We start from the raw sequence: 23,285 nt of genomic DNA on the forward strand, positions 1-23,285 counted from the left end.
AAATGAAGTCCTAGATACGAAATGAATACCCAAGCCCTCTTATAAGTATGCACGACTGACTGGAACTGAAAAGATATATAATAAAAGAGCAAGGAAAGAGTAGAGGAATCAGTAGATATTAAACACATAAAATCTCCCTAGTTGGACACTGTTAGTTTCTTACACTCCGCTGTCCTGGAAAAAATCCAAGATATAAAGCAAGATTTTTTTGCATTGACTGACTCCTGGCTCTGTCTATTTACTCCTGTACTTACTGCTACTTGACCCTGGGCAAATGAGTTAATATGGTTCAATTTCCTCATTGACAAACACCCTACAGCGTTTTTGGAATACACATTATGTGCTTGGCAAGTATCAGGCACTCAGTAAGCCGTAGTTTTTATTACCTGACGGTAATCTAACAGCACACGATCTCAAAGTTAGTAAGCATCAGAAGCAAGAAACAAGACCCCAGCTCTCCCACTCCAGTCCAGCCCCACCTGGATACCTCTGAAAGGACCACTGAGCGTCTATCCCTTTGGCTGGAAGCGGATGTGGTGTTTTGAAGTAGCACAAAGTGCGACGCAGCAGGAAGGCGGGACTTCCGTCGCAACGGCTCCAGCATCTGCGGGACAGAGAAAACGAACCGGAACAGGTGGGAGGAACGCCCGCCGCCAGAGGGAGGTGTCCGGAAGCGCCCGGAGCAGGGACTACATTTCCCACAAGCCCGCGGGGCAGGGCGAGGGGCGGGCGTCGGGAACCCTACCGGACAGGCCTTGCCCGGCAATACTAAGGTAAATGCCGGCACTGCGGCTCCAAGGGAAGAGTAACTTAGAGTCTGCGCCTAGATTTGGACTAGTCACCCTCCTAACCCCTCCCGAACTGACAAAGGGACCTGGCGACTTTGGGATTTCCGGGCAGCAGGACTCCACCCCCAGAACCTATAGCAGTACCCCCGCCTTGGGCCTGGGGGCGCTTCCTAGATGCCTGAGGACGCGGGGCGATGTGCTAGAAAGGTGAAGGCCCAGGGTACCTCTTTCTAGGGTTGATGATCCGTACTGGTCCCTCGTTCGCCCCTCCCCCACGCCCTGTCGCCCATTAGCTCGGGCTGGAGCTGTACGGAGCCCGGATCCCTGGGGATCGAAGTCGGGGTTGGTGCAAGGGAAGGTGCTCTCCCTCCCCCCGCCCAGTCTAAGCAGCGGGCAACCTCCCCTCTCCTTTGGTTGTTGCTCGGACGTCCTTGTCTCGGGGCGGCTAAAGCTGTCAAAGACCTGCGAGCCAAGCACTGCTAAGCACCTCCATCCAGCATCCCTAATCCTTTCATCTACCCTTTCGGGTGTTAGGAAGATTGCCGCTGGAGAGGCTAAGTAACTTGCCCTAGGTCGCAGAACTTAAATGGCAGAATTTAAGGTTCGCACCAGGTCTCTCTGGATCTAAAGCTCTTTGCTTAAGTCCCATCACCTTTCTCAAACCTTAACCTAAGAGAGGACAGGCGCTGGGGACCACAGTCATTTTTTTGCCCAGCGGTGCCTACACGCGCTGCAACCCCGCCTCTGCTGCCCTGGCGCCGACACATCGGTCGGGCCTGTTCAAACAACGAGACCGGGGCCCTCCGCCGATCCATCTCGCTGCTCTTCTTTTCCGCTTTCTCCGGCCCTTTTCCAGGGACAGACAGACGGCGCGCGTCATCGCCAAGGCTGCTGGGCGGGTGGGTGGAGTTTGCTGCGCGGCGACGGTGGCGGTAGAGAGTCGGTCCCCCCAAGACTCTGGGGCGGGGCTGCGGGGAGGGCGCGGACGGACAGACGGACTTCGCCGGGATGGGGGGTGTGGCCGCTCCGCCAGGGTCGTGCGGGTGGGTCAGCGGCACAGCGACCACCAGTGCCCGGGGCCCCTCCGCCTTCTGCTAGAGATGCTCTTCCTCTCGGTGAGTTGTTTTTCTGTCTGGGCGGCCCGGCCTCCCCAGCCTAGGTCACGCCCCGGGGAGGAGGAAGGAGCCGGGCCATCTCAGACTGTGTGGCCTGGATAGGGCAGGGCCACGGGGAACTGACCAGCTGCGCTCCGGGTCCTCCTCCCTTTGGGCATGTTGATCCGCGGCTGCGCTCCATGTTCCAGTTTCATGCAGGCTCCTGGGAAAGGTGGTGCTGCTGCTGCTGCCTGATTCCAGCCGACAGACCTTGGGACCGGGGCCGGCGCTGGAGGCTGGAGATGGCGGACACGAGATCCGTGCATGAAACCCGGTTTGAGGCGGCGGTGAAGGTGATCCAGAGTTTGCCGAAAAATGGTACGTGCATGCCCGGCTGGACAAGCCTTCTGCAGAGGCTTGAGGCCCCAGTTTCTGAATCTCACCTCCTTTAGCCTTCTTTCTGCTTCTAGTCTTGCTTATTTAACCTACTTCTTTTTTTGCGTTGAAAAGGCATGTAATTGAAGGGGAGGTGTCGGATGGGAATTAATTGCCTGCTGATCTTTCAAGCCTGAGACAAATATATTATCCAGATTTTAAGCAGTTTATATTGTTGTCGAAAAGTCCCTTAATGACTGCGGATTTGGGTATGTTTTTTAAAAATCTGGGATGGGGATGCCTAGGGCCGCATACTCATAAAGTCTACTTTTTGAAAACTTTTGATATGAAGGGAAAGAAAGGAAAGAACAACTATATTCATTTGTAAAACGATTTCTCTTATTTTAAAAGTACATATATATTTACTACTTAAAAAAAAAAAAAACCTGTTCTATGGTCCTAGTGTTCTCTTTTTCATACTCGTATGGGACCTTTGCACCTTGGATGAAAAGTCATTGGAGCTGTTCTTTCATATTTCGCCTGTCGTTTCTCTGGCTTCTGTCAAGATTTTTCTCTTTATCGTTGGTTTTGAGCAGTTTGATTATGATCTGTCTTGGTATGGTTTTCTTCATATTAATGCTGTTTGGGGTTTTGCAGAGCTTTTTGAATTTGTAATTTTATGTCTTTGACAAATGCTGGGAAGTTTAAGGCCGTTATTCAAATATTTTTTCGGTGGAGAGGCTTGGAAAGGGGGAATTTGACTTTTCACTTCATATCTTTCTGCAATAAACGTGTATTTTTCCACAATAAATGTGTAATTTTTTAATGATACTTTTAACTACTATCATTGTGCCAGAGTGTAAAACTAACTGAATATAACACTAATATACTACTATAGTATTTAATGTCATGTTCCCTATTTTCATTAATTATCATTTGGCTAAGTAATGAATGTTCAATACTATTAACAAACATTCATTAAGTGCAGATACAAAAGGTTTTGAAAACAAATATACACAAAATAGCTTTCCTTTTGTAATCTCAAACACCAAATTGGAGGAGGACATATGAGGGATTGAAAGAAGAGTGAATGAACAAAATATAGAGAAATAACATAGGAACTTATTTAGGTATTGATTTTTTAAATGTCTGATGAAGAGAGTTTACAGGAAGGCATGATTCTAAGAGTTTTGTTTAAATGGTACCTTCATCCTTACTTCTAAACCACACGTTTTTATATTTTTTGAAAATTGATAGAGCTAGACTTGATGATAGTTTGCTATCTTTGCTGACACCATATATCACTCATTAGGAAACCCATATAAGTGTAAATACAGTTTGTGTTTATATAACATTTAAGAAGGTATTGCCAAGTTAAGAACCTCTGCCAAAGGGCAGCTGGGTGGGGCAATGTTCAGTACTGTACTATTATCTCCTGAAACTAAACTGATAATAATTGAAGCAGAAGTATTGTTATAATGAATCATTAAATAGTTTTATAGTAAAACTTTTAAGTTTTGTCATCTGTCCTGGATTATTTTGCAGATATTCTTATAGTTTTTATGTTGCTTGTTGCTTAATCTTTATCTATGGCATAAAGTTATAATGAATCCTATAGCACCTATGTTTGGTATGCCCTTGACCTTTAGAAATTTATTTTCCTATATTATGTTTTAAACACATACATATCAAATGTATTGGGTTGGCCAAAAAGTTTGTTCGGGTTTTTCGGTAAGATGTTGTGTGTGAGCACCTTGAGGATAGAGACTATACTTTATCTAGTGTCTTATACACAGAATATATTCAATATATGTTATTAGTTTTTGCTCTAACCTAATGTATATGTTACTCACCTTAACCAATAAACTTTTAAATCTCAGTTGATTGACTTACTGAAGATATTATGAGATGAGGCTTTTGATGTTTTAAATTTAGGTTTGTGTCATTTAAGTAGGTAACCATTTTTTTAAAAATAGGTAACCATTTTTAACTATAGTTTCTCCATTTTTTTCCCCTCTGCTATATAAAGACTATATCATTGAAACACTGTATCTAATGGATACTCCTAAATGAGCATATATTGTGTAGCTAATTTATTATTGTGATTTTGGAATTAATTATTCACTCCTGGCCAAACCTGAAACACCAGCTCTCAGCTTGTCTGTGTTGTAATTTTTACAATGTTTATAAACTACTAGCTTTTGATTACTACATGTTATCAGATTATTATGCAAGCTGTGAAGTTTTAAAAACATCTTTTTACGGTTTTAATTTTTGTTTTTATAATAAATTTTGGAACAAAAGTAATGCACAATAAATGTAAATTTTTTAAAAATGCAAATAAGCAAAATAGAAACTAGAAGTAATCTATATGGCTATGACAGCGATATCTATCCTCTTTTAACATTTTGACATGTTTCCTTCTACTCTGCTTTTTAAGTATATAAGTACTTATTTTGTAAAAATGGATTGTGCTGGATATGCTGTTTTAAACTGTTTAACTCATTTTATAGTAGATCTTGAAACTTTTCTCATGCTATTTTTTATATTTTTCTACAGTAAAAATTTTAAGGGCGGTAGTTATAAATAATCCCATAATTTATGTATATCTTAATTATTTAGCCAGTTAGTTATTATAAAACATTTATATTCCAATTTTTCACTCTCATGAAGAGTACTGCAACTTATAGCACTTGTTCAAACAATTTGAAAACTTTAAACATAAAAAAGTTTATTGATAAGCTAGAAACATGTGAAGACTGATCCTCCAAAAACTGGCAGGTCCAAAACTATGGAGGTAGGAAGTGAGAAATCTATTTTATCTTGGATTAATTCTTTTTCTACCACAGTACACACTGGTTGGCTTTAGCCAAAGTTCCTAATCCCCTGAGAAATCGGAAATTTGGCCAAGAGAAGTTGAATTTCTTACTGTTGCAGTTTTATTAAGTAGAGTATACATTTAACTTTCATTTGTGCTATAGTCAGTGTGGTTTGTCACAATTTTTTAATAGAAATACCTTATTACAGTTGCATGATAGTTATTCTATATTTTAATTTATTTTTTAAAATGACATTTGCCAGTTATTTTGGTTACATCTACAACATGTTTATTCTTTTATTCTCTTATTTATTGAACTATGTTAGGCGTTGTTATTAAAGTGTAAAATCTCAGAGTTTTTTCAAATCAAAGAAATAAACTGAGCCATAACTTTTGTTTCTGTAAAATAAGAATAAATTATCTGAACTATTAATGAAATATTAAAAAATCACTGTTAGTAAGCTAAGCATTAGCTCATCAATTGTGTTCTCCAAGTGATCTTACTTAATGTATGTTTCCAATAGGTTCATTCCAGCCAACAAATGAAATGATGCTCAAGTTCTATAGCTTTTATAAGCAGGCAACTGAAGGACCCTGTAAACTATCAAGGCCTGGATTCTGGGATCCTATTGGAAGATATAAATGGTAATTTTATGTAGAGAGCTATGAAAGAATTTTGAGTTTAATGACATAATTATCATATGACTGTTACTGATGTGGTTATGGATTATTCTGTGCACAAAGTATTCTAGGTACTGGATACATTTTTATCCTCTGTGTGCTCTTTTTTTTTTTTTTTTTAAAACAAGGGGTTTTTTAAAAAATAAATTTATTTATTTTTGGCTGCGTTGGGTCTTCATTGCTACATGCGGGCTTTCTCTAGTTGCAATGAGTGGGGTCTACTCTTTGTTGCGGTGTGCGGGCTTCTCAATGCGGTGGTTTCTCTTGTTGCGGACCGTGGGCTGTAGGCGCGTGGGCTTCAGTAGTTGTGGCACGCGGGCTCAGTAGTTGTGGCACACGGGCTTAGTTGCTCCATGACATGTGGGATCTTCCTGGACCAGGGCTTGAACCTGTGTCCCTTGCATTGGCAGGTGGATTCTTAACCACTGCGCCACCAGGGAAGCCCCCTCTGTGTGCTCTTAACACAATTTCACACAAATAGGAAGGTCTTGGGGAAGAAAAGAAGACAATAAAACCAAAAGAGGTAGATTTATCAAAGATATAAAAGCATTTTCAATTAGTGTTTCCTTTTATGGAGTTTGTTCTTTTTATTATGCCAAGAATAAGTCCCAAACTATATTAAAGAAACAACAGACTCTTCTGCCTCTTTTACCTGCCAAGAAGAAGAGTGACCTCTTGCTTGTCAGGTGACCTTGTTTGCTTTGAGCCATTGAGATAATAAATAACTAGGAGCATGACTCAGGTTCTGCCTTACTTTTTCTCTAAGCTGTCACTCCTGTCCCACTGTACTTGAATAGAAATTTCATTTTTAATATATTTAATAGAATCACAGAATACCTCTGCCATGTTTCCAGTTGACTTAACATTTGATGTTCTTAAACACTATTGAAGAGGTGACAAATGTCTAACAGGATGTCTGATGTCTAACATGACCATACGTCATGTATGTCAGGAACAGAGTGTGCTAATTGGCAGAGTAAGTCTTTAAGAGCCACATGTTTTGATGGCTAAGTTTCTTCACCCTGCATTGGAAGTCCTTAAACTCCTTTGGGTATTTCTTTCTTTTTTTTTTTTTAACATCTTTATTGGAGAATAATTGCTTTACAATGGTATGTTTGTTTCTGCTGTATAACAAAGTGAATCAGCTATACATACACATACATCCCCATATTGCCTCCCTCTTGTGTCTCCCTCCCACCCTATCCCACCCCTCTACGTGGTCACAAAGCACCGAGCTGATCTCCCTTTGCTATGTGGCTGCTTCCCACTAGCTATTTTACATTTGGTAGTATATATAAGTCCATGCCACTCTCTCACTTTGTCCCAGCTTACCCTTCCCCCTCCCCGTGTCCTCAAGTCCATTCTCTATGTCTGCATCTTTATTCCTGTCCTGCCCCTAAGTTCTTCAGAACCTTTTTTTTTTTTTTTTTTAGATTCCATATATATGTGTTAGCATTTGGTATTTATTTTTCTCTTTCTGACTTACTTCACTCTGTTTGACAGTCTCTAGGTCCATCCACCTCACTACAAATAACTCAATTTCGTTTCTTTTTATGGCTGAGTAATATTCCATTGTATATATGTGTCACATATTTATCCATTCATCTGTCGATGGACACTTAGGTTGTTTCCGTGTCCTGGCTATTGTAAATAGAACTGCAATGAACATTGTGGTACATGACTCTTTTTGAATTATGGTTTTCTCAGGGTATATGCCCAGTAGTGGGATTGCTGGGTCGTATGGTAGTTCTATTTGTAGTTTTTTAAGGAACCTCCATACTGTTCTCCATAGTGGCTGTATCAATTTACATTCCCACCAACAATGCAAGAGGGTTCCCTTTTCTCCACACCCTCTCCAGCATTTATTGTCTATAGATTTTTTGATGATGGCCATTCTGACTGGTGTGAGGTGATACCTCATCTTTGAGGATTTCTTAGTCCTGTACTTTCCTCTAAGGTCTGTATGACTAGTCATATTAGGTTAAATGTAAGAGCAATATGTTATTTAAGCTGTTTGAAGAAAACTTATTTATTTACTTAATGATTTTCCTCAGAATTGACCTTTGGTGGAGTTAAACTGCTTCTGAAAAATATCTCTAAAATGAGAGGTTTTCTTTTTAGGCAAAAATTTCAAAGGGCTCTTCTCATTATTTGAGGCTTTAAAATTTTCCTGCCCCTCACATTTTCATTTTTTTTCTAGAGGTAAGAAACCTTTTCCATTTTTCAAGTGTCAGACTCTTATTTTTTAATATAAATTTATTTTTATTTATTTATTACTTTTGGCTGCCTTGGGTCTTCGTTGCTGCGCGTGGGCTTTCTCTAGTTGCGGCGAGCGGGGGCTGCTCCTCATTGCGGTGCACGGGCTTCTCATTGCAGTCGCTTCTCTTGCTGTGGAACATGGGCTCTAGGCGCGTGGGCTGTAGAATGCAGGCATGGGCTTCCCTGGTGGCGCAGTGGTTAAGAATCTGCCTGCCCATACAGGAGACACGGGTTTGAGCCCTGGTCCGGGAAGATCCCACATGCTGCGGAGCAACTAATTCTGTGCGCCACAACTACTGAGCCTGTGCTCTAGAGCCCGTGAGCCACAACTACTGAGCCCGTGAGCCACAACTGCTGAAGCCCAGGCGCCTAGAGCCCGTGCTCCACAACAAGCCACCACAATGAGAAGCCTGTGCACTGCAACGAAGAGTAGTCCCTGGTCGCCACAACTAGAGAAAGCCCACGTGCAGCAACAAAGACCCAATGCAGCCAAAAATAAAATTAAATAAATAAATTATTTAAAAAAATTAACCAAAACTTCTGTTCATTTGAAACATGACTGTGACAGTTCATGTAGTTTCTAAAATGTTCATTTTTGTCACTGTTATTTATAATGATATAAAGACTTTTAAAGAGTTCTTAGCCAATAATTATGAACAGTCTATGGTCTGTATAATCTATATAGAGATTATAGAGACTATATAATGTAGTTCCTATAATCTATGGTCTATAGATAGGTTTTATACTAATTAGTTTTAGCTACTATATAATTTGCCATTTTATTCACTGTGATATTTTTCTTCAAGGTGGTGCATTTAAAGAGATCCTTCGGAAACATTAATATAGCTTTAAGTAAAGCCTGTTTTAAATTAATGATCCTATAGCAATAACTATAAATTGTATTCTGAGCAATTGAAATCAGGTGTCTTTCTGTAGTTAATTGGATATTTTTATTTCTAGGGATGCTTGGAGTTCATTGGGTGATATGACCAAAGAGGAAGCCATGATTGCATACGTTGAAGAAATGAAAAAGGTAGGGAAAATAATTCACAATAGAAAATAAAACTACTTAGAGCAGTTTTTTTTTTTAAATATTTATTTATTTATTTATTTTGGCTGTGCCGGGTCTTAGCTGTTGCCCACGGGATCTTCGTTGAGGCATGTGGGCTCTTTAGTTGCGGCATGAATGTGGGATTTAGTTCCCCGACAAGGGATCGTACCTGGGCCCCCTGCACTGGGAGCACAGAGTCCTACCCATTGGACCACCAGGGAGGTCCCTATTTAGAGCAGCTTTGATTTAGTTTTGTTATCAAGCAAATTAGCTGCTTTGTTTTTAGGAACAAAGAGATTGTAATGTGTTAGAATATAGAATCTAGATTATTGAGTTTATCAGGGCTTTATCTCTCATCAAAGTTCATCTTAAGGTAAATGTTTTTTCCTTCAGATGTGTCACATTGTGGGGACATGCTCTTTTCTTTTCTTTTCTTAAATAAATTTATTTATTTTATTTTATTTATTTTTGGCTGCGTTGGGTCTTTGTTGCTGCACGCGGGCCTTCTCAAGTTGCGGCGAGTGGCTACTCTTTGTTGTGGTGCGCGGGCTTCTCATTGCAATGGCTTCTTGTCGTGGAGCATGGGCTCTAGGCACGTGGGCTTCTGTAGTTGTGGCACACGGGCTCAGTAGTTGTGGCTTGTGGGCTGCGCAGGCTCAGTAGTTGTGGCATACGGGCTTAGGTGCTCCGTGGCATGTGGGAATCTTCCTGGACCAGGGATCGAACCTGTGTCCCCTGCATTGGAAGGCGGATTCTTAACCACTGTGCCACCAGAGAAGTCCCGTGTTTTCATTTTTTCATCTTTCTTATCTTTCTCTATCGTTGACTTCTGCAGAAAGTATATAGATAGGAATCTTTTCAAATACTGATTTCCCTTACTCAGGAGTGTGGGACTTAACTGGGCTGTCTTGAAAACATTTCTGTTTTCAAACTTTTTATGAGAAATAGGTAACAAGACTGCCCAACAGTGTTCTCATACAAGTGTTGACTCATAAGTTGAGACGTTTCTATCACTGGATTTATCAGTAACAAGCATTTTTCTGTGAATGTAAAAATCCTTCAGAAGCAGAATAAGACAAGGATGCTTTTAGTTTCTCTGGTAACTAGTAAAGAGGGCATTCTTTATTAACTAGCTCTTCAAGGAGCAAATTAATGAAGAAATCATGGATTTTTAAAGATGATTTTACTGCCTTTTTATAAAGGAACATTTGTATTGATATGTTGGTAATGGATCAGAAGTTGTGAGATCTAGATCTGTATAATAATCTTAAATAATCTTTGAACATAGAGAAAATATGTAAAAAAGGATTGTTTTTTTGCCAGATGCTTTGATAGTATTAATCTCTGTAGTAATTTTTATTTGGTAGATTCAGAGTAATTTGTTTTGTTTTAATGTCTTCTGCATTGCTCAAAGTTGTGCACTTCGTTACAGTTTCACAATTTTTATTTGGTGGACTTTGTCTTTCTATAAAAGAGGTCAGAGCTTAGTTCTTTTGGCTGTTAAGTATATCAGTAGCAGAACAAAGGAGTCTTTCAAAAGCAGAGAGAGAACGATAATGTACAGCTTTGGTTTGATAACATTCTTTTTTCTTTAAATATTGTTATAATCTTTCCTCATTCCCTCCATTTTAACTATTTAGTGGTAATTACTTTTAATTATATGTTGTAGATTGATACAAAAAAGACGTGTGTATATATATATCCTATTATTTAAAAAAAGAAAGAAAACCAATAATGGTATCATATTAAACATACTGTGCAGCTACTAGCTTTTTGCCTGTAAAAAAAAATTATAGATATTTTTTCAGTCAGCACACACAGAACTAATCATAGTCTTTTTAATATCTGCAAAATATTCCATATATAGAAATACTTTATTTTGTCAGTCATCAGTTGATGGTTCTTTATTTGAATACTTTTTCACCTAATTTACCTTGCTCTTTAAACTTGATGATTCTAAATTGGCCCGTAGTTATGAAGGTGTCTGAAAGTGGTTGCCATTTCCTACTTTACTTAACACCCTTTTAAAAACACTACCTTGGTGTTAAAGAACACACAATAATTTTACTCTAACCCCACAATTTTCTATTTTATTTTACATTAGGGCCTTTAGTGCTTAATGCACAATCTATAGCTTATTGTATAAAATTTTACACGAAGCTTATGTAAAATAGTTTTGAAAATGAGAACGCTTTTAAATCTTTACTTGAAATTTTCCTAGGGTGGTATAGACATCAATATGTAATTAACATAGATACTTTCAGGAGTCCGTAAAAGCACTTCAAATCTCAAAGTTATCGGTAAGTAAATTATAAATATATTATTTGGTGCTAGTGTGGATCACATTAATAGTTGGTTTTCACAGGATTTGTTTCTTTTGATTACAGATTCTTGAAACTATGCCAATGACTGAAAAAGTTGAAGAATTGCTACATGTCATTGGTCCGTTTTATGAAATTATAGAAGACAAAAAGAGTGGCAGAAGTTCTGATTTAACCTCAGGTTGGACTCTTTTACCTAGTTTTTCGTTCAGCAGCTGATATATTATGCATGCATTAATATTTATATTATATGTCTAATTTTTTTTTTTTACTTTCACATGCCAGTCCGAGTGGAGAAAATCTCTAAATACTTAGAAGGTAGGAATAATGAAATCCATGTGAAACTTTGGTTTAAAATTTATATGCCAAAAGAACTCTGCACAAATTTATATAACTTATGGGCTTTTCACTCAAGAGTTTTCTTTCAAGCAAATACATTGCACCAACTTCCAAAATATTATAAACCCTAATTTTTTTTTTCAGAGTTTAAAAAAAAAATTTATTTTATATTGGAGCATAGTTGATTACAATGTTGTGTTAGTTTCAGTGTACAGCGAAGTGATTCAGTTATACATATACATGTATCTATTCTTTTTCAAATTATTTTCCCATTTAGGTTATTACAGAATATTGAGCAGAGTTCCCTGTGCTATTCAGTAGGTGATTGTTGGTATAAACCATAATTTTTACCCTTAGGTTATTAAAACATGACAGACAGTTCATTTGTATACAAAATTATAACAGAATTCATGGTTTTATTTTTATGATTCATATCTCATATTTTCTATTTTGATTTATTAATTATATTAGCTATTATATTGCTATGGCTGAAATGACTTGCTAGCTAATTTTAAGTGAATATGTTTATAGTATGGTTTAACTCTAGTGTAGCTAGCTAAAACAAGACGTCAGTGAATTCACCTCACTTGGTCTTTTTTTTTAGAGTTCTGTTTTCATGTTCTCAGTAACGAATTGAAAGTCTTATCTTTTTACGTACTAGCAGGAGCTGAATAATCTGCAGATTTGCTGGTATTAACCGTAAACATTTGCTCTTTAAATTGTTTTAGAAAATAGAGTGAAATGAGCTCCTAAGAGTCATTCTAAATGACAATTGTATATGTTTTAAATAAAAATCAGCCTTCCCATCCTTTTTTTTTTCCTGGCATTCCATTCACAAGGCATCTTTTACTAATTGATCAAAATATTAATCTTCCTGTTCTGTCATAAGGCCTGCAGTTTGTGTCCGCCACAGTAACTGATGGTGACTTTTACTGGGCATAACTCTGTACCACACCCTCTGTTTCTGATTTGTCTACCTAGAGGGGTCAAATATTAACAAATAATCTTCTTTATAATTCATAATTTTTCAAGTCAGAAAAAAAATTAAATGTTTTCTGTTTGTGAAGTGTGTTATTAGGATGCAGAGGGGAATAAATCAGGACCTGCTTTGGTTGTGTCCAGCCGACTGCCAGAGGCAAATGTTGAAACAACTATAGCTATAAAAACAAGGAAGAGTGAAAAATGATAATAAAGGCTCAGATCCATAATCCCTTAGCTATAATTTAAGAGTTCAAAAGGCTTGATAAAGCTTTTTTGATAACCCGTTTGAGAGCAAAACCTGTCCTAACATTAGCAGGAGGAGCAAACCTTGACCTTAAATGACATGAGGCTATTTTAAGTTTTTATCCTATTTTGTACGGCTATTATATTTTGCTACAAATATCTTAATTTTTTTTTTTTTTTTAGTGAGAGCCACCTTAGACTCTGTTGAAGGTGTCATATACTATACATTATGTATAGTATATGACCTTTGCAAAATTAGAAAACTCTGGATTTCAAATTGTATCTAGATCCAAGAGTTGTAAGAGATGCAGACCTATACCATAATTAATTTAACCTGTACCACTCTAATGGAATTTAGATTGTTTCCTCTTCTGATCTTCAAAAGATGCTGCTGAAAGTAACCATGTACAAATGTCACTTTACATATGTGGAAGCATATCTGTAAGAAATTATATTAGAAATATAATTGTTGGATCAAAGGATGTGGGCGTTAGATAAGTGTTTCCAATTTTGTAAGATATTGCCAAGTTGCAAGACAGTTTGCAATCTTGAGTTTGTTTCTTAAATAAAGAATCACGTTAAAAGTAGCCGTTTAGGCCCAGTAGAACAGATTATCTATGTCACATGGGCTTTTTCAGAATATATATACATAGTAAGTTTTGAAATCAGGAAGTGTAAGCTCTCCAACTTTGTTCTTTTTCAACATTGTTTTGACTATACTTTTTTTTTTTCTGGCCGTGCCACACGGCTTGTGGGATCTTAATTCCCTGATCAGGAATCGAACCCATGCCCCCTGCAGTGGAAGTGCAGAGCCCTAACCACTGGACCACCAGGGAATTCCCATTTTTGACCATTCTTGATTCCTTGCATGTCCCTATGAACTTCAGAATCAGCTTGTCAGTGTTTGCAAAAATGGCCAGCTGGAATTTTGTCAGGGATTGCAATGAATCATAGATCACTTTTGGAAGTATTGTCATCTCAACAATATTGTCTTCTAATCCATTTACTTAAATGTTCTTTCATTTCTTTCAATTGCTAGTTATTTTATTCTTTTGCTGCTATTGTAAATTAAATTTTCTAATTTCATTTTTCGATTGTTTGCTGGTAGCTTGTAGAAATACAATTAATTTTTCTATATTGATCTTGTATCTTGCAACCTTGCTTGACCATTTATTAGTTCTAATAGTTTTTTTGTAGATTACTTAGGATTTCCTATGTATAAGAGCATGTCATCTGCAGAGATCATTTTACTTCTTCCTTGTCAGTCTGGATGCCTTTTATTTATTTTTCTTGCCTGATTGCCCTAACTAGAACTTCCAGTACAGTATTAAATAGAGATGACAAAAGCAGACATCTTTGTCCTTTTTTTAAAAAATTAATTTATTTTATTTTTGGCTGCGTTGGGTCTTTGTTGCTGTGTGCAGGCTTTCTCTAGCTGTGGCGAGCGGGGGCTGCTCTTCATTGAGGTGCGCGGGCTTCTTATTGCGGTGGCTTCTCTTGCTGCAGAGCTTGGGCTCTAGGCATACGGGCTTCAGTAGTTGTGGCACATGGGCTTAGTTACTCTGCTGCATGTGAGAGCTTCCTGGACCAGGGCTCGAACCCGTGTCCCCTGCATTGGCAGGTGGATTCTTAACCACTGCGCCACCAGGGAAGCCCAGACATCTTTGTCTTGTTCCTTATTTTAGCAACAAAACATTCAGTCTTTTAACATTAAGTATGATTCTAGTGAGTTTTCTTAGATGCCGTTTATCAGATTGAGGAAATTTTCTTGTATTCTCAATTTCTTCAGCGTTATATTCATGAAAGAGTGTTGGATTTTGTCAAGCGCTTTTTCTGCATCCGTTGTGATAATCTTGTGGCTTTTATCCTTTAGTCCATTAATATGGTGTACTACGTTGATTTTTGGATGTTGAGTAGGGCTTACTAGTAATTCTCTGTGCTTTCTGCAACTCTTGTCACAGAGCTGCTGTGATGCTGTCAAGTAGTTTTGCTGCAACCATCCATTTGATGGGGGTTTTGGGGATTCCCTGATGCTTTGTTTTGTTGAAGGTGTCTGTGGGTGGTGAGTGTTTCTGTTTTTTATTTATTTTTTTGTCAATTGTTATTATTTTTTATTTTCTGGTTGTCAGGGAAAGAGTAAGGGAGATCCAAAAGCTATGCTGCCATCATGATTCTCTAAGAGAGAATAGACCATAATGCCTATGATAGAGTTGAATTTTTACTCCTTAGTTCTACTAATTAGGGAATATAATAAGAATAAGAATATAGGCCTGACTGTTTAAGATGAATGGAGATTTTATATGTTATTTGGGATGCATGGGAGCATCCAAAATGGACTTGTATAATTGAAAATAAAGCCCAGCAGTTTATGGAGGAAGACCACTGTTTTTGGCCAAGAACCACTTAGGGTGCCTTCAGTATCTCAGAATTACGGAACTATAATTCCCAATATCACAGAATGGGGTCTAGTAACCGTCAGCACTGGCATCACATGGGAGCTTTATGGCAATCCAGAATCTTAGATTACCCCAGACTTACTGATTCAGATCCTACCTTTTAACTAGATCTCAGGTGATTCCTATCCATGTTAATGTTTGAGAAGCTTCCATGTATTTACTCTCAAGGTATGACTTTGGGTAATAGGACAATTTGCCTTTTTAAGTGATTAATCCCATTTACTAATGCTTTTTTTAAAAAAAGCTTAACTGTAAAGACATAATAATGTAAGTTGTGCACCTGAAGCCCTAAAGATAATAAAAGGATAAAAAACTTTTTAGGGGCTTCCCTCGTGGCACAGTGGTTAAGAATCCGCCTGCCAATGCAGGGCATGCAGGTTCAAGCCCTGGTCCGGGAGGATCCCACATGCCATGGAGCAGCTAAGCCCGTGCACTGCAACTACTGAGCCAGCGCTCTAGAGCCTGTGAGCCACAACTGCTGAGCCTGCAAGCCACAGCTACTGAAGCCCGTGTGCCACAACTACTGAAGCCTGTGTGCCTAGAGCCCGTGCTCTGCAACAAAGAGAAGCCACCGCAATGAGAAGCCCACACACTGCAACGAAGAGTGGCCCCCGCTCGCCACAACTAGAGAAAGCCTGCACGCAGCAACAAAGACCCAACACAGCCAAAAATAAATAAATAAATAAAGTTATATAAAAAAAAACTTTTTAATGTAGTCCAACTATAATATTGATAAGATTGCTTTTAGGGCCAAAGCTATGTATGTTTTCAGCATGCTAGCCTATAGCAACTGTCTCTTCATTTACTGTGTATTAAAGATCATCTCTTAACTTTACATTTTGATCGATGTTACCTTAAAAATAATTTATCCACTGTCTTGTTCAGAAAGGATTTAAGATAGCTTTATCATTTTGTTGTGAACTGATAACTGGAGGAATTAATGTAATGTACATATATTTACTGTCAAAGAAAATAATACTGTTCATTATATGTTAAAATTCTAACATTTTACTTCAAGATTATTTTATTAGTTATTTGTGAATGCAGTATTATTTTTAAATTACAACATGATTGTGTGTTATAGCATTACAGATTAAATGGTCATTTCATATTTTAGATCTTGGTAATGTTCTAACTTCTACACCAAATGCCAAAACTCTTAATGGTAAAGCTGAAAGCAGCGATAGTGGAGCTGAATCTGAGGAAGAAGAGGCCCAGGAAGGCTTGAAAGGAGCAGAACAAAGTGATGACGGTAATCTTTGGGTTATGAGCTAATCACTCTACATTAACTAAGGCGAAAGGCTATGGAGAGGTTTGGACTTAATTTGGCATTGTGTGCGATTAGGGCACGTGGAGGGATGTGGGCTATTGACCCTATAACCAGGTTCGTTGTGGACCAAGAGGCTCTACTACAGAGTTCAGGGACAGCCAACCTTAAGCATAGATGGATTGATGTTAATTGAAGGCAAACAAGGATAGGCCACTCCTCTAGATGTAAAGCCTGAAATGCTGCATTAGAAATGTATTCATTTAAGGTATTGTTTCCAATATAAATATGCATATGTTACCAAGGAGACAAGTTAAATTCTCAATATCTTGTCAAGAATGGCATGGATTCCAGAGAATAGAATGCAAGCAGAGATTCTGATGAAGAGGGAACATTGGAATCGTGGGGTTCTCATTAGGGGGGCCTTGTGAGTAAGAGTACCAGTGATTCTTGGGGAGACTAGTTTAGAAAGGGGAGGCAGAAAGACACTAAAACAAGCCATACAGCTTAGTTTTGCCTTCACTTTCCAGTAAAGGCTGACAAATGATACCTTCTTTGAAGGCTCTTTTTACTGGCTATGTAGACCTATATATGGCTGGGTCTCATAGAGCAATTTGCCTATGCCCGAAAGAGTGAAAAGACCTCAAGAGATTTATCTCTTAAAAGGGGTTCTAGAAGATTCACAGGGAACTGAAGCAGTTTTGAAACCAACACAGTTTGGGTGAGCTCTCAGCATATAATTAACCCCTTTTCAAGGAGCACCCCATCTCTCTGATCCACGTAGGAAGCCCTTCAAATGGATTATGATAGGCTGGGGAAATGACTACCTGATATTAGAACATAGTGTACAGAAGTTTTCCTACAGTGAATTTTTATGAATCTCTCCATTTTCACATAAAAGATAAGAAAATGATGAAGAAATCTGCAGACCATAAGAACTTGGAAATCGTTGTCACTAATGGCTATGAAAAAGACAGCTTTATTCAGGGTGTACAGAACGACATTCATGCCAGTCCTTCCCTGAATGGCAGAGGTGCTGAGACAGTAAAATCTGTAGATCAAAACTTGGAGCAAACGGAAAAAACTGCTGTCTGCGTTCACCAAGGTACTGTCACATCAAAGTTGTTTCTCTGGCTTCTTTCTTATAAATAATATATTCTTTTAATAATTTTAGGATATTTAGGAGCTGTTGAGAATTTTTAAAACCTCTATTCAGTAACATGTTAAGGTTTATTAATATTATAAGGGTTTATAGCTTTGAAAGACCAAAATAGGGCCAAGGCTTTTATATTTTTCTTGAAATATTTTTTATTGTGTTTTTATATGGTATTTTAAAATAAAATCTTTGAAATTTTTACTTTTATTACTGATGTTTCTTTTAACTCACATCTCTAATTATATGATACTTTTGTTCTCAGGTCAGCAAAATAAGGTATAGTCGTTTCATAAGTTACGGCTCTAGGAGTGAGCCTATAGTGTGTATACAGTGAATTATTGACATTGCTGTAATTCACTAGAGAAACCAAGAAATACCATTTCTTAATATAACAACCAAATGTGCACAGTTGCATCCCAAATTTAGGGTCCTAGCCAGTAGTCAGTTTTTTCTTATAAAGTTATTAGGTTTTTATAAGTTTGATCTGGACAGTGTCTTTTTATAATTCCATGATAAAATACTTTGTAATCTTTTTACGTAAAAATTACTGACTAAATTTAAAATTTTGGTAAGTTAAAAGGAAGTAAATCAAATTTATCTCCCAATATGAAATGGTAAATCAAATTTATTCTCCCAATATGAAAATAATATAGAGCAGATAAATTTTGAAAATGTAATAAATGCATTTGTCTTCAAATAGAGAATAATTATTCTACCCGGACATTTGTATATATTTAGGTGTAAATGATGATCATGTTGAAGATGTTTCAGCAATTCAGCATTTGACGAGTGATTCAGACAGTGAAGTATACTGTGATTCCATGGAGCAATTTGGACAAGAAGAGGTAAAAATGACATTTTTTAATTGGTAAATTTTCAAAGTGATATATCAGAATTCCATGCATAACTTCTGTTAATAACAGATGTGTATGCTGTTCACCACTTTGAAAACATACCTCTAACATGTTTAAACATTTGTATTTTGTTTTTTTGTGAATTAAAAAATATATAAAATTCCTGAATATTCAAAACTGTTTAAATATTATAATTTATAATGTATTTACAGTTATAAATATTCTGAGAGAGATGGGATGGGAGGCAGAAAGTGAACTCCTTATGCTAGTCCTTATGTTTGAGACATTGATAACAGTCAAGAAGACTGAATAATTTCAAACAAATAAATCTATTCTTCACATTGACTAAATACATTGGACTGAAGTTTTTTTGTTTTTTTTTTTTTTTGCGGCACGCAGGCCTCTCACTGTTGTGGCCTCTCCCGTTGCGGAGCACAGGCTCCGGACAGGCAGGCTCAACGGCCGTGGCTCATGGGCCCAGCCGCTCTGCGGCATGTGGGATCTTCCCGGACCGGGGCACGAACCCGTGTCCCCTGCATCGGCAGGCGGACTCTCAACCACTGTGCCACCAGGGAAGCCCTGGACTGAAATTTTAAGTGGAAATACTTTTCAAATTTCAGTTAATTAAGATTTGGTATTGAAAACTAACATTTGGAAAACCATTAAAAGTACATGAATTTTGTATTTTTCTCTTTGACAACTTTTTCTGATAACGACCAGGGTGGTTTTGACGGCTATATTTATGTTTGTTGTTTTTACATCCTCCCCCTGGTCTTTCCCCACCCCTGTTCTAACACAGTGTTTTTTAAATTTTTAAAAGTTATTTTATTTTAAAATTAATTTAATTTATTTTTTTATTTTATTGAATTATAATTGATTTACAGTGTTGTGACAGTGCTTTTTTTTTTTTTTTTTTTTTTTGCTGTACGCGGGGCTCTCACTGTTGTGGCCTCTCCGGAGCACAGGCTCCGGATGCGCAGGCTCAGCGGCCATGGCCCACAGGCCCATCCGCTCCGCGGCATGTGGGATCTTCCCGGACCAGGGCACGAACCCGCGTCCCCTGCATTGGCAGGTGGACTCTCAACCACTGCACCACCAGGGAAGCCTCGTGACAGTGCTTTTTGAATACAGTAACTCTGGATATTTAAAATGTTTCTTGGATGAATGACTGAATCATGAGCACAGTTCACTGACAAACATCTCAGTTCTTTGCTGAGATGTATATAAATCATCTCTATCCCATTTCTCCCCTACAGATGGGAGGCAGAATATGAATTGAAGACATTTTTTAGAAAAATAATATTTTCTATAATAACTTTAAAAAAATACCGCTTTATAAAACCAGTCATTCTTCTATTGTCATGGAAACCTTGTGGTGTATAACTACATGCTTTACATTTGTAGTCTTTAGATAGCTTTACGTCAAACAATGGACCATTTCGCTATTACTTGGGTGGTAATCCCAGTCAGCCCTTGGAAAGTTCTGGTTTTCCTGAAGATGTTCAAGTATCTCCTGGGAATGGCAACAGGGGAGACACACAGGCGGCAGCAGTGGAAGGCAAAGGTGAAGTAAAGCACGGAGGAGAGGATGGCGGGAATAACAGTGGAGCGCCGCACCGTGAGAAACGGGCTGGAGAAAGTGAGGAATTCTCTAACGTCAGGAGAGGGAGAGGTGTGTAGCACTTGTTTTTTGCTCTCACTGTCTTTATAAACGAATTAATGAAATGGGGAGGTTCTAGATAGGAGAGGCACCAGGACTGTCCCTCTGCAAAGGGAATGTTGAAAGTTATCCTCGCGGAACATCTGACCATTTTCCTTTGTGTCTGGTTCTCTCCTTTGACTCTACAGGGCATAGCAGTGTATTCTTTGAAGGTGTGGGAGAAAACATGTCTATTTCCACATCTTTTATGCAGTGTTTTAAGGTAGCCAAATTTATGTTTTATCACCTCCTTGAACGCTCACTGATTGCTCCTGCTGTGCTGCTGCTTTTTTCCTACTATAGGTGAAAATCTGAATTCCTTATTGTTTCCCATTTCCCCACTTAGGTCAAAAGACATCATTTCAAGCTGATAAATCAAGTAATAGAGATAAAAGAACATTTAACAGTACAGAGGGAAACATTAAGAATATTAATGTGATCAGGTAATAAAGAGTTGAGTGGGGAAGAAAAGTAGGAATATTAATTTACAGTTGTTTATAGTAAGGAATCAATAGGTACTGTCAAAATAGCCATTTGAACAAAAACAAACCTTTCTAATTTATCAGAAAAAAATACACATTTTTTAAAAAGCAGTGAAAACAAACCATGTAGTAAAATATTTTTTAAAACCCATAAAACAATGCATAATATAAAAGACTTAAGATCAAATGTATTTGTGAAAGCAGTACAAGTAAAGAGGCTCTACTCACCTACTTAAAGAAGAAGGTATTTGGATTGGTTCACAAAGCAAAGCATAACTTCATGCTATAGTCTACAGAAAGTAAAAAATAAAAATATAGGCAAAGGTATCTCACACAAATGCACATTAAAATAAGACAAGGTTAGTAATCTTGATATCAGGGAAGATTAATTTCAGGACAAAAAGCATTAAGATAAAGAGGGCCACTTGTAATGTTAAGGTGTGCAGTAGAGACTTAAAATTGTTAATATCTTATATAACATCAACACTTCAAAAAGCAAAGTCTGCAGATGATATAAGGAGAAATAGGGAAAATCATATTAATATTCAGGAGACTTTAATATACTTTTTTTGGTCTATATGAGAGTATAAGGACAAAAACATAACTAAGAATAATGAGAACCTTACTAACATAATTTGGTAAATCTTATTGGTAGTTATCAAACTGTGTACCATGATACCTATGGAACCTGATAATTCTAGATGCTAATTTTTTCTTTGTTACCCTTATGACACCCAGGCAAGAAACTCTGGACTGTATTTCTTATTTATTGTCACCATTGTCTCCCCTTTTCTACATTTGGTCCATCAGATAAACCTGTAGTTCATTCTCTCTAATGTCTTCCTTTCCAATTTGATAGCCAGGCCAAGCTTTTCGTTTTTCACTGATTCAGAAACCTCTTAACCTTGTATGACTGTTCTTATTTTCTAATTAAATACATTCTCAAAGTGATCAGGATAATCTCTCTGTTTTTCTTTTGTTTTGTTTTTTTTACTAAGACACATTCTTCCTATTGAAGAATATACAGTGTTTTTTGTCTGTATATATGCCTATATATATATATATATATATATAGGTCAGCCTATAAAGCCTACACTCCTCACCTTCACATGGAACTTGATTCAACCTGTCCTTTGCTCTTCCTGACGTTATCATCCTCATGTTTTCATCACTCTCCTTTTTAGCATCTACCTCAAATAAGTAAAGAAAATCTTCCCACTCCCACCACCAGCTTGCCCCTTCCATGTATATGTCTTTCCTATCGTTTGGCATAGTCTTTTGTCTCTTCTTTGTTGATATTTGACTATCCCTTCATTCAAAGTTCAACCTAAAGGAAAAAAATAGTGCTTTGGGGGAGTCTTTCCTAATAATTCACATTTAACTTTAATTAGTGGAATACTATATTATTTTAATATCCTTACACTTTTACACGCATTCCTTTTGCCAGGACTTTTATGTGCTTGGAATATAGGATAGGTTAATAAATCTTGATAGCATATTATAAAGCAGTAGGGAAAAAGCAGGCTCTGGGGACCCCTAGGGTAAGATAGTCAAGTGTATGATGGTCATAACATGTCCCGCCCTCAACCTAATTAAATGAATAAAAAAGAAGAAAAAAATATCAAGGAATATGGCAACAGCAACTAGATAAGGGACTCATCCTCGTACCATAAACTTTGCAAAGTATCAGAGAGACAGGACAATTAGAAAGAAACTAGAATAGATGGGAAGTTCTGTTCTCTATAGAAACAGTGAGAATGAAGGTGAGTCAATGAAATTTTGAAAAAAACCTCTCAATTTAGTGGGAAGCAGACTGGAAGCCATAGTGGCTCGAGGCTGAAGACTCAGAGTGTCCTTCTGGAACTCTTTTGGACACACAGCCAGAATGAGTGCAAGACTTGTTATTATTTTTCTCTTCCACTTCTGGTTGAGAAGGAGGCTGGAGAATGGGGCATAATCTGGTGGAACTAATCACCTCTTGTCACAGAGGCTTAAAAAAAAGAGAAGATACAGGGAGGATTGGGTAGCCTAGTGTCCAGTTCACCAAATTTCACATACCCTCCCATCTCCCCTTCCCCTGGGGACAAGCAGAACCACAGCCAGAGCTAGAAGAAACTGGGGTTTGCTTTCAGACATGACCTCCCTCTTCTAGTTCTGACCTTGAGGACACTGAGGGAGGCAGGGGGAGATAATTGCTCTGTGATAATTCTCTGTCACTGCCAAAGGCCATCTGGCCTCTTATATGGAGGAAGGATCTGAAATATAAGGCCATCTATCATTTGAATATATATGTCATTTTATATATATATATATATATATATATATATATATATATATATCTCACTGATCCAGGAAAAGTCCCCAACACAGGGCATTTCACAATGTACAAAGAAAGAGAATAGAAAACAATTCCCCTGTTAC

The 23,285-nt window shown here is 37.8% G+C and overlaps 1 protein-coding gene across 7 annotated transcripts in view; it reads left to right on the plus strand.

Moving 5' to 3' along the window:
* Positions 1-740: 740 nt before the first annotated feature.
* ACBD5 (acyl-CoA binding domain containing 5) overlaps positions 741-23,285 on the plus strand; it is a 34,653-nt gene continuing 12,108 nt past the window's right edge. For 2 of the 7 annotated variants that reach the window (XM_029238272.1, XM_029238273.1), the window contains exons 1-9: positions 1,750-1,903; positions 2,092-2,260; positions 5,600-5,720; positions 8,976-9,048; positions 11,454-11,568; positions 16,524-16,658; positions 17,575-17,778; positions 18,568-18,674; positions 20,088-20,355. In XM_029238272.1, the coding sequence (XP_029094105.1) occupies positions 1,889-1,903; positions 2,092-2,260; positions 5,600-5,720; positions 8,976-9,048; positions 11,454-11,568; positions 16,524-16,658; positions 17,575-17,778; positions 18,568-18,674; positions 20,088-20,355 (1,207 nt within the window). In that variant the 5' untranslated portion in view covers positions 1,750-1,888. Of the gene's footprint in view, positions 774-1,649; positions 1,688-1,749; positions 1,904-2,091; positions 2,261-5,599; positions 5,721-8,975; positions 9,049-11,453; positions 11,569-11,672; positions 11,706-16,523; positions 16,659-17,574; positions 17,779-18,567; positions 18,675-20,087; positions 20,356-23,285 lie in introns of those variants that run through there. The other 5 variants (XM_029238274.1, XM_029238275.1, XM_029238271.1 and 2 more) reach the window with 5 other exon arrangements.

This window comes from Monodon monoceros, unplaced genomic scaffold (genome assembly GCF_005190385.1).
Source record: "Monodon monoceros isolate NGI ecotype Baffin Bay Population unplaced genomic scaffold, NGI_Narwhal_1 Super_Scaffold_21, whole genome shotgun sequence".
Classification (NCBI taxonomy): Eukaryota; Metazoa; Chordata; class Mammalia; order Artiodactyla; family Monodontidae; genus Monodon; species Monodon monoceros.